General features: G+C 47.9%; 1 protein-coding gene across 6 annotated transcripts in view; it reads right to left on the minus strand.

Moving 5' to 3' along the window:
- Positions 1-17,541, minus strand: part of shank2 (SH3 and multiple ankyrin repeat domains 2) — a 624,608-nt gene that overhangs the window by 336,622 nt on the left and 270,445 nt on the right. For all 6 annotated transcript variants that reach the window (XM_033038734.1, XM_033038735.1, XM_033038733.1 and 3 more), the window contains 2 exons: positions 13,256-13,562; positions 1,201-1,358 (listed from right to left, as the gene is read on the minus strand). In XM_033038734.1, coding sequence (XP_032894625.1) covers positions 1,201-1,358; positions 13,256-13,562 — 465 coding nt within the window. The remainder of the gene's footprint in view (positions 1-1,200; positions 1,359-13,255; positions 13,563-17,541) is intronic.

The following is a 17,541-nucleotide window of genomic DNA, read 5'->3' on the forward strand; positions in this document are numbered from 1 at the left end:
CCAGAGACCCGGGTTCGATCCTGACCACGGGTGCTGTCTGAATGGAGTTTGTACGCTCACCCTGTAACCGCGTGGGTTTTCTCCGGGTGCTCCGGATTCCTCCCACACTCCAAAGACGTGCATGTTTGTAGATGCGTTGGCTTTGGTAAAATTGTAAATTGTCCCTAATGTGTGCAGGATAGTGCTAGTTTACGGGGTGATCACTGGGCAGTAGGGACTCGGTGGGCCGAAGGGCCTATTTCCATTCTTTGCATATCCACGTACCTATCTGAAAGCCCCTCAAAAACCACTACCGTCTCTGCCTCCACCACCACCTCTGGCAGCTCGTTCCAGCCACCCACCACCCTTCTGTGTACAAAATATTGCCGCACCCATCTGCTTGACACTTTGTCCCCCTAACCTCAAAACTATTCCATCTAGTCTGCCATGTGCACCCTGGGGATGTGTAGTCTTTACTCCGACCTGCATTGGTTTTAAGACAGGCAGCTACACACGAGTGCTTAGTTTAGTTTTACTTTAGACATACAGCGTGGAAATAGGGCCCTTCGGCCCACCGAGTCCTCGCCGACCAGCGATCACCCATACATTAGCACTATCCTACACACTTGGGACAATTTGCAATATTTACCAATGCCAATTAACCTACAAACCTGTACGTCTTTGGAGTGCGGGAGGAAACCAGAGCACCTGGAGAAAACCCACGATCACTGAGTCAACCTACAAACTCCGTATGGAAAGCATCCATAGTCAGGATTAAACCTGGGCCTCTGGCGCTGTAAGGCCGCAACTCTACCACTGCAATATTGCTGTCTGTACGGAGTTTGCACGTTCTCCCTGGGACAACGTGGGGTTTCTCCCAGTGCTCTGGTGTCCTCCCACACTCCATATCAGTACAGGTATGTAAGTTTCCATTAAAAAATCGGTAACATTGTAAATTATCCGTCTTGTGTAGGATAATATTAGTGCACGGGAGGGTCACAGGTCAGTGCGGACTTGTTGGGGCCGAAGGGTCTGTTTCCTCGTTGTATCTCTACCGGCACCCAGACAAAGCTCACGAGCTCACATGGAGAACGTACAAACTCTGTACGGATAGCGTCCGTAGTCAGGATTGAACCTGGGCCTCTGACATTGGAGGGCAGCTACTCTACCACTGCGCGACTCTGTACCGCCCCGCTTTTTAAGAAGAAAGCAAGTACTGACCTTTCACCCTATCTCCTTTGTTGAGAGGAATCTCCCCTTCGCCTTGAGGCTGGTAGGACCTCAACACGATAAACTGGCGGCCAGGGACGGCGCTGTAGAGCTTGCGTTTAGATCCTTGGCCTTCCAATCCCGGAGGAACTTCTTTAATTACAGCCGGACTGTGAACAACACAAACAGTGGCAGGGGCATGAGTAGTTGTGCAGAGCAAATATATCATCACGGCTGAAAGATTTCTTCGAGTCACAGAGTCATACAGCACGGAAACAGGTCCTTCAGTCCAATCAACCACGCCGACTAACATGCCCCATCTAAGCTAGTCTCATTTCAGCTCAGTTCGCAGTCTCATTTGGAGGCGTGGGTTCAGATCCCACTCCTGGCACCCTGTTTATAAGTGATCCACAACAACACACACATGGTGAAAGCAATCTTTATTCCATTAGGCAAACAGGAACATTCAAACAGCCAGCAGCTCGCGTCTGGCCCCTCTGGCTTGTGTGTGTGTGTGTGAGAGAGAGACTGCGCTTGTGTAGTACAGTAATACCATGTAACGGGTGGCTTGCACACACATGTGGTGAAGGTTATAAATGGCATGCATTAATAAGGGTTAATCTACACCCAGGTTTGGCCCAAATCCCTCGAAACCTTTCCATTTCTTGCGCTAAAACATTTCATGAAGATATTTCAATAGCCAAGCAAACACTCAACAGGTCAGGCAGAATATGTGGAATGAGAACCGGTCCTAACATTTTAAGTTGGATGTCCAGACAAAATGAAGATAATTCGAGTTAATGTTTCAAGTCAGCCTGATTTTAAGGAACTGTTCTGATGAAGAAGGCACAAAGTGCTGGAGTAACACAGTGGGTCAGGCAGTATCTCTAAAGGATTGTTGTAGGGAGGAACTGCAGATGCTGGTTTAAACCGAAGACAGACACCAAATGCTGGAATAACTTAGCGGGAGAGGCAGCATCTCTGAATAGAAGGAATGGGTGATTTTCAGATCGAGACCCTTCCTCAGACTGAGTCAGTGGAGAGAAAAGATATGGATAGGTGACGTTTCAAGTCAGGAGCATTCTGATGCAGACGTCCCACTTAAAATGTTTCGCTTAGTTGTAGAGATACAGTGCAAAATCAAGCCTTTCCAAACACCACGCCCATGCCGAACATGGTTCCCCCAACACACACGCACTACCCTACACACGAGGGACAATTTACAATTACATCAAGCCAATTAACCTACAAACCGGTACGTCTTTAGAGTGTGGGGGAAACCGAAGCCCCCTCCCCCCAGAGGAAACCCCCCCTCTCACGGGGAGAACGTACAAACTCCGTACAGGCAGCACCCATAGTCAGGATCGAACCGGGTTCTCCGGCGCTGTCTGGCAGCAACTCTACCGCTGCGCCACCGTGCCGCCTGCTAATATTGTTTTTCTTTCCACGGCCGCTGAATGTTGACGGAGATTCCTGTCTTTATTTCAGATTTCCAGGATCTGCTGTTCAGGTTTTCTTTCCGTTTTTTGATCTTGGAAACATAGAAACGTAGAAAATAGGTGCAGGAGTAGGCAATTCGGCCCTCCGAGCCTGCACCGCCATTCAATATGATCATGACTGATCATCCAACTCAGTATCCTGTACCTGCCTTCTCTCCATACCCCCTGATCCCTTTAGCCACAAGGGCCACATCTAACTCCCTCTTAAATATAGCCAATGAACTGGCCTCAACTACCTTCTGTGGCAGAGAATTCCAGAGATTCACCACTCTCTGTGTGAAAAATGTTTTTCTCAACTCGGTCCTAAAAGATTTCCCCTTTATCCTTAAACTGTGACCCCTTCCCCAACATTGGGAATAATCTTCCTGCATCTAGCCTGTCCAACCCCTTAAGAAATTTGTAAGTTTCTATAAGATCCCCCCTCAATCTTCTAAATTCTAGCGAGTACAAGCCGAGTCTATCCAGTCTTTCTTCATACGAAAGTCCTGACATCCCAGGAATCAGTCTGGTGAACCTTCTCTGTACTCCAAGAATGTCCTTCCTCAGATTAGGAGACCAAAACTGTACGCAGTACTCCAGATGTGGTTTCACCAAGACCCTGTGCCACTGCAGTAGAACCTCCCTGCTCCTATACTCAAATCCTTTTGCTGTGAAATCCTCTCCTTCAAACGTGCCCATTTGCCTTGCTAATGGAACCAAATGAAACGAGAAATGTCCAGAGTGAAAACGAGTGCACCATCTTGTGATTCAGCAGCGCCAGAGATGTCAAGAGCTGCGCCAACCTAGATTCCTGAAGTGAAATAGGGCAATCTCAGTGCGTTTTCTCCTAGTGGCTCAATGAGATCTTTGCGCTGAGGGAGTCCTGTATCAACACTATCTTCTTGCCTTTCCTCATTGTGATCATTTTAGCGTCCCACTTCTTGCGCTAGCACAGACTATTTAAATGCAAGTAATAACCTGTTTAAGACGAGGATACATCATCCATCACTTCAGGGTTCATGTCAGCACCTCACCTCTTAAGAAAAGTGGAAAGGACAGCAAAAGGTTTGGAGAATAATTTAGCTTGACGGAATCTTCTCCCTGGATTTTTTTCTAACGAGGCTCTGCGTTAAATCAGGAGCAACACAAAAAAAAAAGGCAAAATTGGGGCCATTCTCGCTTCAAGGACTTGACTTTCAACCTTGGCCTTAGAGATACAGCGTGGAAACAGGCCCTTCGGCCCACCGAGTCCGTGCTGTCCGGCGATCCCCCCCCGTACACTTACACTGTCCTACACATTAGGGGCAATTCACAATGCTACAGAAGCCAATTAACCTATAAACCTGTGTGTGTTTGGAGTGTGGGAGGAAACCGGAGATAGCCCACGCGGTCACGGGGAGAACGTACAAAGGATACAAAGGACATTTATTATCACATACACCAATAAGTGTAGTGAAATTTGACTTGCCGTGCAGCACGCAAACAAAGATAAGACTCAACATTAACGAATTTAACAATAAACATCAAAACATCCCCCCACAATGGTTCCCACTGTGAGGGAAGGCACAAAGTCCAGTCCCCATCCCCTTGCCCACCCATAGTCGGGCCTATTGAGGTCTCTGCAGTCGGCGCCACGGTGGCCCGATGTTTCAGGCCCTCTCGCCGGGTGATGGTGCTCCGGCGTCGGGTGAACACTCTCAGCGGCTTGGGACGCCTGGAACGTACAAACGCTGTGCAGACAGCGCCCGTAGTCAGGATTGAACCCGGGTCCCTGGCGCTGCAAGGCAGCAACTCTACCGCTGTGCCACCACGCTGCCCAAACTGTGGAGATCTCATGTTGAGAAGTGTATGTACACACCCTGCACCATTATGGCTACTTATAGCTCTTATGATAGTCATGAACAGCCTACTGAGAAGCAGGTCATCGCTGGGAAGGTACATTTCCATGGTACTCACACTTCAGGAGCACAAGGGCTGCCACAGAGATGAAGGAGACAGTAGCGGGAGATCATGACGGAGAGGGAGGGGATGGAGTGAAGGAGGAATAGAGATTTAGTGGCATTGTGATACTGAGAGATTTCGATTTGTTTCACATGCTGTCCAAACAGAGATCAAATAGACAATGTGTAGGAAGGAACTGCAGATGCTGGTTTACAAATAAAGATACATAGTGCTGGAGTAACTCAGCAGGTCAGGCAGCACCTCTGGAAAACTTGGCATGGGTCAGGACCCTTCTGGTTTCTGGATACTGTAAATTGTTCCCAGTGTGAAGTGCAGAACTAATCTCAGGCCTGGACAGAGTGGATGTGGAGAGGATGTTTCCACTCATGGGAGAGACTGGGACCAGAGGTCAAAGCATCAGAATAAAATGCCTTTCCTTTAGGCAGGAGATGAGGAGGAATTTTTTCAGTCAGTGGGTGGTGAATCTGTGGAATTCATCGCCACAGATGGCTGTGGAGGCCAAGTCAGGATAAGGCAGAGATAGATACATTCCTGATTAGTAAGGGTGCCAGGGGTTATGGGGAGAAGGCAGGAGAATGGGGTTGAGAGGGAAAGATAGATCAGCCAGGATTGAATAGCAGTGTCAACTTGTTCGGTCGAACGATGTTATTCTGCTCCTATCACTAATGAACTTGTGATATTACGACCTTCTGACCACTTGCCATTTTTTGAATACAGAAAAAGATAGATGAGGTGATAATGTCTCTGTTTTATTTGAAGCATTGTCCTGTACTCAAAACTGCTGCATGAAAATCACTGTAGCATAAATCAAAATTATTGGATGAAATATTCCTTGGAAAGTGAGAAAAGCCATATCAATACCAATCCATATTTCAAAATATATCCTATTAATATGAACATCCCGTGATCAGAGGCAGAGGCTCATCACATTTATGAACACTGGGGGAATTGTTGTAATATTGGAGAATACTGTATGTGATAATATTGCATTGGCCACAGATTTCCATAGGGAACTAAACTCTCTGTGTTATAGATTGAACAGTTAATTTGATATTGCCTATTTCACACCATACCCTGGGGCATTATGAACCCCTTAATCGCCTCTTGAGATAATGTGGTGAAAGTTTGGTAGCTTTGGAATGACTTGCCAACTCAACCAGTGATGGACCTCTGCTTGTGTTGCAGTTGTATAAGACGTAGGTGAGGCCACATTCAGAGTATTGTGTGCAGTTCTGGGCACCGTGTTATAAGGTCATAAGTGATAGGATTGTCCATTGAGTTTACAGATTCAGGAAGGCTTGAACAATCTCACCAAGACTCAGGATCTCCATTGCTTAAAGGTTTCCTCCGGAAAGGTTCTAGAGCCAATGCTTCCATTTAGATAACTGTCAACCATCCACATAACAACAACCCTAAAGCAACTGTTTTCGACTTTGGACTTTAGAAATACAGTGTGGAAACAGGCCCTTCGGCCCGTCGAGTCCATGCCGACCAGTGATCACCCCGTACACTAGCGCTATCCGACACACTAGGGACAATTTACCGAGACCAATTAACCTACAAACCCGCACGTCTTTGGAATGCGGGAGCAAACCGGAGCACCCGGAGAAAACCCACGCGGTTACAGGAAGAACGTGCAAACTCCGTACAGATAGCACCCATTGTCAGGATCGACCCCGCGTCTCTGGCGCAGTTAGACAGCAACTCTACACACAGACTGTGCCACCGTGCCGCCCCGATAGCCATTTTGTCTCACAGTTCCAGACTTGGGTTCCAACGATTCTGCATCTCGACTTCAGCTCCTGTCTCTCAGACCGCTGCCCACCCAGCTGTGCGTTTCCTGAATCGTCTCAATGCCTGCCCTTCAAGTTGTTGGAACGGAAGCATCCATCCGTTCACACGTTGGAAAATGTGAATGAAGCAGATCGAGTGCAAATCTCGACTGTATCTGGGAATCTCTCTCTCTCTCTCTCTCGTTGCCTCCCTCAACCAGCTGCCTTAATATTCAGTGTTTCAGCACCAACCATCTGATTCTGCAGCAGAACACACACAATTACCCAACAAAAACCTGGGAACAGGAAGGAGGAGATGCATTGGGTGTTAACTATTTCCATTGGTGTTATTTCGTGGCATTTCATTCCACAGAAGGCAGTGGCCAATTCACAGAGGCCAATTCACTGGATGTTTTCAAGAGTGAGTTAAGGGCCTGTCCCACTGTACGAGGTGATTCTAGAGTTCTCCCGAGCTCTCCCCTGATTCGAGCTCATGTAGCAGGTACGTATGACCAGCAACACCCGACCCACCAGCACTGTCCTACGCACTAGGGGCAATTTATAATTTTACCGAAGCCAATTCACCCACAAAACCTGTATGTCTTTGGAATGTGGGAGGAAACTGGAGCACCCTGGGAAAACCCACACAGTGACGGGGAGAACGTGCAAGCTCCACACAGACAGCACCCGTCATCAGGATCCAAGCCGGGTCTCTGGCGCTATGAGGTAGAAGCAAATTCAGTTAGCCACACTGCTGTGTCCCTGGAGTCATTGATCGGTCAGAGTGGTTAAGGTAGTTGATCTCATTTACTCGAGGCATGAGTAGACCAGACAGGATATTATGAGCATGTGGTCATTTCATTGTCAGTTCCCCAGCTCTCAAGGAGACATTTAAACCTATGTCTCCAGATCTGGGCCATAGAAACCCATGTCTCCAGACGTGGGCCATATGCATGAAAATGGGATAGGTGTAGCAGGCATTGTGTCAGCATGGACATCAAGATACAGGGCCTCTCTCCAAGGCACTATGACTCATTGAGACAAGGGGTTCTGAGTCTGATGGGGTATTTAATATTCATAGAATATAGCAGTAGGCCCCCCTCAGTCATGACTGACCATGGGTGACGCATCCTGGTCGGATGCAAGCCTGATCGATGTCATATGGAGGACAGGCTGTTGCCCATGCAGCACGTCCCCCCTCTCCACGTCGCTGATCGATCCAAAGGAACAGCAGGGCCGTTACAGTTTGGCACCAGCGCCGTCGCAGGAGCTGCCAGAGCGAGGTTGTAGACAACGACGAACTGCCTTAGGGGCTCCGATTCCGGATTTTCTTGAGGTTTACTCCTGGAACCTTTTCCATGACTGGATATGGCCACAAGGCAGTGGAGGTTTTAAATCAGATGGACCGCCTTCCCAGGCTGCCGAGCCCCATCTGCCCGAGACTCGTGGGGGCAGGCGCGTCTACCTTCCCGTGCAGGTCTATAGCATCTGCCCACTGCCCAGACATAGACTATACCCCACGGAATTTGCACCATCTCCTTAAAAATATTGTCCCGTTTGTCCTACCTTCCGTATGGCCATAAATACGCCAATAGCTCTCTGTATAAAATTGTCGTCTGAACTTTCTCTCTCTCGATGATCTTAAATTTCTGCCCATTTGTCATCAACGAACCAACTGGGAGAACAAATGTCCGCCTAGTTATTTGTAACTTTAGATTCCCCTGTGCTAAGAAGAACAATTGTTCATCACGCATCTGTCAACCTGTAATTTATTTGGCTCCCTTCCTCCACTGTCCTCACTAGCTGGGCGGCACAGTGGCGCAGCGGTAGTGTTGCTGCCTTACAGCGCCAGGGACCCGGGTTCGATCCCAACTATGGGTCTGTACAGAGTATGTACGTTCTCCCCGTGACCTGTGTGACCTAAACTTACAAAATTCTTAAGGGGTTGGACAGGCTAGGTGCAGGAAGATTGTTCCCGATGTTGGGGAAGTCCAGGACAAGGGGTCACAGCTTAAGGATAAGGGGGAAATCCTTTAAGACCGAGATGAGAAAAACATTTTTCACACAGAGAGTGGTGAATCTCTGGAACTCTCTGCCACAGAGGGTAGTTGAGGCCAGTTCATTGGCTATATTTAAGAGGGAGTTAGATGTGGCCCTTGTGGCTAAAGGGATCAGGGGGTATGGAGAGAAGGCAGGTACGGGATACTGAGTTGGATGATAAGCCATGATCATATTGAATGGTGGTGCAGGCTCGAAGGGCCGAATGGCCTACTCCTGCACCTATTTTCTATGTATCTATGTATCTATGTCTGGGTTTTCTCCGGGTGCTTCAGTTTCCTCCCACACTCCAAAGACGTACAGGCTAGTAGGTTTAATTGGCTTCTGTACATTGTCCCGAGTGTGTAGGATAGAACTAGTGAATGGGTGATTGGGGTCGGCACAGACTCGATGGGCTGAAGGGCCTGTATCTCTAAACTAAACTACATAGCAGTTTACACCCAAGCGGTTTGAACATTGACTTCTCTAATTTTAGATAGCCCTTGCTTTCTCCCTCCTTCCCCTCCCCCTCCCCAGTTCTTCCACAAGTCCTACTCTCTCCACCTAGTTCCTTTCTTTTCCCTGCCCCCCCCCCCCCCCCCCCCCCCCGAGATCAGTCTGAAGAAGGGACTCGACCCGAAACGTCGCCAATTCCTTCTATCCATAGATGCTGCCTCACCGGCTGAGTTTCTCAGGCATTTTTTGTCTACATAGAAAGCTACAGATTTCCCACCCAATGCTCGCCCCTGCTGAGATATCACCGAAACCACTTACCACCGCACAGCACACAATTCCATGCCCATATCCCCCATTCACCCAAGAAGGTGTTCACCCACTGCCCCACCAAATAGATATGTCAGCTATTGTTTCTGCTGTACAGCTATTAGAGTTCATGCAGCCAGCACACAATGTTTCACTTCCCTCCCCCAGAGGTTAATGATACTAGGGGGAAGAGGGGGGGGGGGGGGGGGGGGGGGGGGGTTGAGGAGAAAGATACATTAAGTTATTGCTTTGAGGAGCATTGATTTTCATGAGAATGTAATTTCCAACATTATCACAGTGACTCCCTTTCAGAAATATTTCCTTGGTTGCCAATTCCTTGGGACATTATTGGGCCAGGTGATCGCAGAATTTTTAAATGTATGAGCAGTCATCATTTTCCAACTAAATTACACTTATTAATACCCACGTGAGCTTTTGTCTCCATGAGCCCTGACGGCGTGTGAGCGAACTGCTGTGTGTGGAATGGCTTTTGTTTGTTCGTCTAATGACGGCGTGATACCAGGAACCGTGCCAATTTACGGCAGAGGTGGGGCAAAGAATTGGGTCGGATCAGTCGACATCTGAGGATGCTCTCTTGCCTTCTTCTCTTGGTTTATGTTTCGGCTTTAGGGATTCATGTAGGTTTAAACTACAATCTACCTCTTTGGTGACCCTCGGACTATCCTTGATCGGACTTTGCTGGCTTCACCTTACGCCACACGGTATTCCATATAACCGTATAACCATATAACAATTACAGCACGGAAACAGGCCATCTCGGCCTTTCTAGTCCGTGCCGAACACTTACTCTCACCTAGTCCCATCTACCTGCACTCAGATCATAACCCTCCATTCCTTTCCAGTCCATAAACCTATCCAATTTATTTTTAAATGATAAATTCGCACCTGCCTCCACCACTTCCACTGGAAGCTCATTCCACACAGCTACCGCTCTCTGAGTAAAGAAGTTCCCACTCATGTTACCCCTAAACTTTTGTCCCTTAATTCTCAAATCATGTTCTCTTGTTTGAATCTTCCCTACTCTCAATGGAAAAAGCTTGTCCACATCAACTCTGTCTATCCCTCTCATAATTTTAAAGACCTCTATCGAGTCCCCCCCCTTAACCTTCTGCGCTCCAAAGAATAAAGACCTATCTTGTTCAACCTTTCTGTGTAACTTTGGTGCTGAAACCCAGGCTGATCATGCATCTGTGCACTGTGAATGGATCGATTGGAATCATGTGTGGTCTTTCTGCTGACCGGTTAGCAGCGTAACAAAAGGCTCCACTGTACCTCGGTGCACGTGGCCACCTCATCTCCAGTGCTGGCCTTTACTGTTTCACATGGTCTCCTTCAGTGGAGTCAATTCCTCAATTTACCTGTCAGCAACACTGGAAATTGTGTCCAAGTGTTAGTTGTAATTTAAAGGGAAGCACATGAGCATGGTTTAAAGGAGATGTACGGGGCAAGTTCATCGTTTTATACGCGGAAGGTAGTGAGTGTCTGGAACTCGCTGTTGGGGGGGGGGGGGGTGGTTGAAGCAGGTACGCTAGCAGCATTTAAAGGACTTTTAGACAGGCAGGTGGATACGCAGGGAATGGAGGGAAATTGATTATCTGCAGACAGATAATTTGTTATTTGCACTTTATCAGTTTATTTATTCATGTGTTTTGTAGTCAATGCCTATTAGGTTCTGTGTGCTGAAGAAAAGCAAGAATTTCACTGTCCTATCAGGGACACATGACAATAAACTTGAACTTGAACTTGATGGCCTTGGCATCATGTTCGATAAAAAACGTCTCGTTGTCCCTCGCTACATGTGACAATAAACCAAACTAAACGTCGTGGGCCGAATGGCCTGTTCCTGTGCTGCACTGTTTTAATGTTCAATGTTCAATGTACTCTTGACTCCGAGTCTAAAGGTTTAAAATACAAATTCCGCTCTTGCCCCAACGGGTCCACGCCGACCAGCGATCACCCTTGTACACTGGCATTGTCCGAAACACCGGGGACAAATGACAACGAACAGAAGCCAATGAAGCGACAAATGTGGGAGGAAACCGGAGCATCCGGGGAAAACCAACGCAGTCGCAGGAAGAACGTACAAACTCCATACAGGCAGCACCCGTGGCCAGGATCAAACCCGAATCTCTGACGCAGTAAGGCAGCAACTCTACCGCTCACCACGATGCTGTCCATACGGAGTTTGCACATTCTCCCCGTGACCATGTGGGTTCTCTCCGGGTGCTCCGGTCTCCTACTACATTCCAAAGATGTACAGGTTTGTAGGTTGATTGGCTTCTGTAAATTGTCCCTAGTGTGGAGGATAGTGCTAGTGTATAGGGGGGGGTATCGCTGGTTGGCACGGGCTCGGTGGGCCGAAGGACCTGTTTCTGCATGATAGACAAAAATGCTAGAGAAACTCAGCGGGTGCAGAGAAGGATTTGGGTGACGTTTCCGGTCGAGGCCTTGTCTCGGGAACTATTCCTTGAAGAAGGGTCTCGATCCGGGTCTTCAAGAAGGGCCTCGTTCGGAAACGTCATGCATTCTTTCTCTCCAGAGGTGCTGGCTGTCACACTGAGTTACTCCAGCATTTTGTGTCTAACTTTCGTATAAACCAGCATCTGCACTTCCTTCCAACACAGCACTTACATGTCTCGTGCTCACAGGCAGTGCCAACCCTGCTGTGCATTTATTCAGCAGAGGTCCCATTTCGAGAGTGGTTCGCACCACTTCACATAACCTGCTCCACTTAGAGCTAGCTCGCATTGCTTAAACCCACCCTGTCCTACATATCGCTAGCCTGCCCCATTTTCAGACAGCCTGGCCTATTTTGAAGCCGGCATGCCCTATTAAAAACAGGCCTGCCCCACTTACAATGAGCCTGTCCCACTTAATGGTGGCGTTCAGGAGCGAGCAGGCCTCATCGTTCATTCCTGATTAGTACCAGAGGTCTTGGTACAGAGGAGGCAAGATGTCCTACATCTCTGACTACCTGATCTCCCGGTTACCAATCTCCACTTCCCATTCCCACACTGACCTCTCAGTACTGGGCCTCATCCATTGCCAGAGTGAGGCTCAAACAGGAAGGGAAATCGCTATCAAAACCTGCGGGGGACACAATTTCTTGGTGGCCGAGCACGCACACACACACACGCGCGAGGCTTCGGCCGTGGGCCCTGTGGACGGTAACATCAGGAGCTGACCAGGCTGGTGACTGACTCCGAACTCCAGCAACAGCAGCTTCGTCCGCCCCGAATCGTGGGGCTTGAATCGGCTCGATCACGGGGCTTTTCATCGGCCGGCGGGGGCTTCAACATCGCGTGCCTCGATCGCCTCGATCGCCTCGATTAAACAGTTTGATTTTAAGCTGCGCCAGGCGCTGAAAGGCCCCGTGAATGGGCCAATTCAGCCCTTAGAAAGCGCCTGATAAAGTCCGGATTACAAAACATGGGGGAGGGGGGTTGGTGGTGTGATCCCCCACCTCTCAAAGCAGGCTGATGGGGTGAAAGGTAAGGACTAGGGGGTCTCTGTATTTATTGCGACTAGGAGGAGGGGGAGGAAGGGCAGAGCTCCGGGGCACAGAAGAGACACAAGTGAGGAATGTTTTCTATGGATGGTCAGAAATTGAGGGGAGACCAAAAAAATTGTATAAGAGGTATAGCAGAGTCATGGCTGATGTATCTCTCCCTCCCAACCCCATTCTTCTGCCTTCTCCCCACAACCCCTTATGAATCAAGAATCTGTCAATCCCCATCTAAAAATATATCCATTGACTTGGCCTCCACGGCCGTCTGTGGTAATGAGTTCCACAGATTCACTATCCTCTGACTAAAGAAATTCCTCCTCGTCCCCTTCCTGAAGGAAGGTCCTTTTATCCTGAGGCGATGCCCAATGGCCCTGTTCATCAGACAGTCCCTAAAGGTACAGTGCCTTAAAGGTAAAGGGCATTCAGGGCGACACAGTGGCAAAGCTGGTGGTGCGTCAACCTCACAACTCCAGTGTACCTGGCTTCCATCCTACCCCAAGGTGTGACCCCGACACTCTGTTACGTACCTGATCTGCCGGTGCTGTGGCCTCTGGATCTCCTCGCCGATGCGGTTGAGGGAGGGCGATCGACTGCGCGAGCCGTGGGTGCCAGTGCCGCTCTTCAACGTGCCGTTGGGGTTGCTCTGCACCTGCTGCAGTAACTGCGGGGAGAGGCTGCGGTGCGGCGTGGCGGGCGGGTTGCCGCTCCACTCGGGGATGTCATTCACGTTCAGGTTGTTGTCGCTGTTGGAGCGCAGGAGGACCCGCGGTGCCGACAGCGTGCTCGGAGGCCCCCGCCGCCGGCTGGAGTACGTCGGTGCCTCCCGGAACGGCACTGTTGGGGGGGGGGGGGACAAAGAAACAAAGATCCAACATCAGATCACATCAGTTCCCATGCTTTGCTCAGCTCCAACACCCCTGCAGAACTGTCGGAACACCCTGAAGTAGGGTCTCGACCCGAGACGTCACACATTCCTTATCCCCAGATACGCTGCCTGTCCCACCCAGTTACTCCAGTCTTTTGATCGGACTTTACTGGACTTTATCTTGCACTAAATACTAGTCACATTGTTCCCTTTATCCTGTATCTGTACTTTGTGGTGCAGCTCGATTGTAATCATGTGTCATCTTTCCGCTGACTGGATAGCACGCAACAAATGCTTTTCACTGTACCTCAGTACACGTGACAATAAACCCAAACACTCAATGGTTTAATATCAGAAGGGTGAGAATGCAGATAGGTTTAAACCAGCATCTGCAGTTCCTTCCTTCACTGAGTACCAGTACACCCCATTACCAATGTGCAAGGACTAGCTGAAACGTGTCTGCTACATTTTAAATACTGACTGCTTGACAGGATACGTTGTGTAGGAAGGAACTGCAGATGCTGGTTTAAACCAAAGATAGACACAAAAGGCTGGAGTAACTCGGTGGGTCAGACAGCATCTTTGGAGAAAAGGAGCAGGTGACGTTTTGAATCGCGACCCTCCTTCAGACAGTCCTGACGCAAAACGTCACCTATTCCTTTTCTGTCTGTCCTGCTGAGTTACTCCAGCATTTTATGTCTATCTTCGGTTTAAACCAGCATCTGCGGTTCCTTCCCACGCATCAGATTTGTAGGTTAATTGGTATCTGTAAATTGTCCCTAGTGTGTGTAGGATAAGGACAGTGATCGCTGATCAGCATGGACTTAGTAGGCTGAAGAGCCTGTTTCCACGCTGGATTTCTGAACTTTAAACTAATTTCAACTAAACATCTGACAAATTTGGGAACATTCATGATTCTTGCCAGGTTAGCTTTTGAGGGAATATTCTAAGACATAGGAGCAGAATTAGACCATTGAGTCTATCCTGCGATGAGCCTTTGCCTCTGATCACGGGATATTCATATTAATAGGGCATACTTTGGAATATGGATTGGTATTGATATGGCTTTTATCACTTGCCAAGGAATACTTCATCCAATAATTTTGGTTTCATGCTGCAGTCATTTTCATGCAGGAGTTTTGAGTACAAGACAATGCCTCAAATAAAACTGAGAAAGTATCACTTAGTCTATCTTTATCTGTAGAGTTGCAAAAAAATGGCAAGTGGTCAGAGGATCGTAACTTCAAGACTTCGTTAGTGATAGGAGCAGAATAAGGCCATTCGGCCCACCAAGTCTGCACTGCTATTCAATCATGGCTGATCTATTGTTCCCACCTAAACCGAATTCTCCTGCCTTCTGCCCGTAACCTTCAACGCTATTCCTAATCGATAAAGGAGATTTGAAATAAACTGAAGATAGCAAATGCGGAAACATCTGAAACAAGAATAAAAGCCAAGGAAAGCAAAATACAAAGTTCTGGAGGATCAGGCAGCATCTCTGGAGAAAAGGAACAGGTGACGTTTCGGATCGAGACCCTCCTTCAGACTGAAGAAAACGAAGAAGGGTCTTGACCCGAAACATAACCTATTCCTTTTGTCCAGAGATGCTGCCTGTCCCGTTGAGTTACTCCTGCATTCTTCGTTGTAAAGTTTGTCCTACACATAGAAGTAACATAGCATTCCAATGTCTATGGTCAATAGGTAGACAAAAGTGCTGGAGAAACTCAGTGGGTGCAGCAGCATCTATGGTGCGAAGGAAATACCCTGACTGATGAAAGGCAATGTACCGAAAGCCTCCTTGACCACCTTGCCAACTGGTGAAGGAGGCTGATTGTCACAGTGGTGGAGAGAGAATGACGATCTCCCTGGATTTGGTCCAATTTGATTTAATTGTTAAGAAAATTTGAGGCATAGATGGAGTAAATAGTCAGAACCTTTCCCCCCCCCCCCCCAGAGTGAAAATGTCAAAGACTAGAGGGCATAGGTTTAGGGTGAAAGGGGCAATGTTTAAAGTTGTGAGGGGCAAGTTTTTGTTTTTACACCAAAAAGCGAGTGATTGGTGCCAGGAACACGCTGCCAGGTGTTGAGCTGGAGGCAGATACTATGGTGGCATTTAAGAGGCTTTTAGATAGACACATAGATATGCAGGGAATGGAGGGCTATGGATCACTTGCAAGCAAACAAGAGTCTAACTTGACATCCTGTTCAGCATGGGCACTGGTGACTGAAGGGCCTGTTCCTATGCAGTACAGTTCTATGTTCTATGCTAGACAAAAATGCTGGAGAAACTCAGCGGGTGAGGCAGCATCTATGGAGCAAAGGAAATAGGCAACGTTTCGGGCCGAAACCCTTCTTCAGACTGATCAATATTCTATGTTCTATGCCCCGTTTTAAGATTTTAGGTCTATTATTTTCACCTCCATCGAGGTACAGTGAAAAGCTTTGTTTTACATCAAAATCTCCTTAGTTTCATGTTTGCTCTTCAGCCACTGCAGGTTTCAGGCATTTTCTGTTCCTTACCCCTTATGCCTATAATATTTTCTCCCTCTACACAAACCACAAGCATTGTCCATGCCTGAATGCTTGCGCAAGGTTATGATTTGGGTTTCACCATAAGTTGCAGGAAGGAACAGATTCCAATGCCTTGGTCAGCTCACGCCACCTTATCCTCCCACTAAATCACACCCTGGTCCAACTCCCTCTGGTTAGCAATGGACGGATCAGATGTCAGAAAACATTGTGGACAATTGAAATCTACCAATTTGGTGACATTTATCAAAGTTGCATGGATCATAAGAATCATAGCACGGAAGTAGGCCCTTCAGCCCAAGTTGCGGTAGGATGTTTCAGTTGCCTGGTAGCAGTTTCTTCCCAGCTGATACCATCCAACCATCATACTGAACCATCCTACTACAACCAGAGAGCAGTCCCCAACTACTATCTACCACATTGGGGACCCTCGGACTATCTTTTATTGGACTTTACAGGCTTTACCTTGCACTAAACGCTATTCCCTTATCATGTATCTATACACTGTGAATGGCTCGATTGTAATCCAGTATTATCATTCCACTGGCTGGTTAGCACACAACAAAATATTTTCACTGTACCTCAGTACATGTGACAATAAATTAAACTGAACTGAGAGAGTCAGAGAGTCATACATCACAGAAACAGGCCCTTCGGCCCAACGTCAATGCCGTCCGAGATGGCCCATCTATACTAATTGGTCAACACTATCCTACACTAACACGATCCTACACACTATGAACGATTTTACCAAAGCCAATTAGCCCACAAACCTATACATCTTTGGGTGTGTGGGAGGAAACCGGGGCTCCCGTAGAAAACCCATGCGGTCACGGGGAGAGCGTACAAACTCCGACCAGACAAACTACCCGGAATCAGGATCTAAGCCGGGTCTCTGGCGCTGCAAGGCGGAAACTCTACCGCTGCGCCACTGTGCTGTCCTGAGTTCACTGGAGATCAGGATTGAAACCAGTCCGGTGCGGTGAGACATTAAACCTAACGGCTGTGCTTATAAAACCAATTCCCCAGAATGGCCTTGCTAGATTCTGGATGCTACAAAACATTGCCGTGAAAATGAAAAAAGTGAACATGAAAAGAGGTTAAATCAGACGAGGCTAAAATTGAAGGCAAACGCAAGAGGTCCTGGAACGGCCAAACCCGTGTCATTTCTGAACATGGTTCGTAGTTCACAGATGCTGCCTGAGTTGCAGTGTTTCCAGCATCTTCTGTTTTTACCTTGGATTTATGATATTTTGCAGATATTTTGATCATCATAGTTCCAAGACTCTACATCATTTCACGTTCAATGCTTTAACAGAGTTGTGCTTTTAATCTAAGGCATAAGTACACGGCCTAGTGTTGATACAGGTTGCGCAAGGAGATCAGAGTTTGTATTCTTGAAGATAGACACAAAGAGCT

This window comes from Amblyraja radiata, chromosome 20, assembly GCF_010909765.2.
Source record: "Amblyraja radiata isolate CabotCenter1 chromosome 20, sAmbRad1.1.pri, whole genome shotgun sequence".
In the NCBI taxonomy this organism is placed as follows: Eukaryota; Metazoa; Chordata; class Chondrichthyes; order Rajiformes; family Rajidae; genus Amblyraja; species Amblyraja radiata.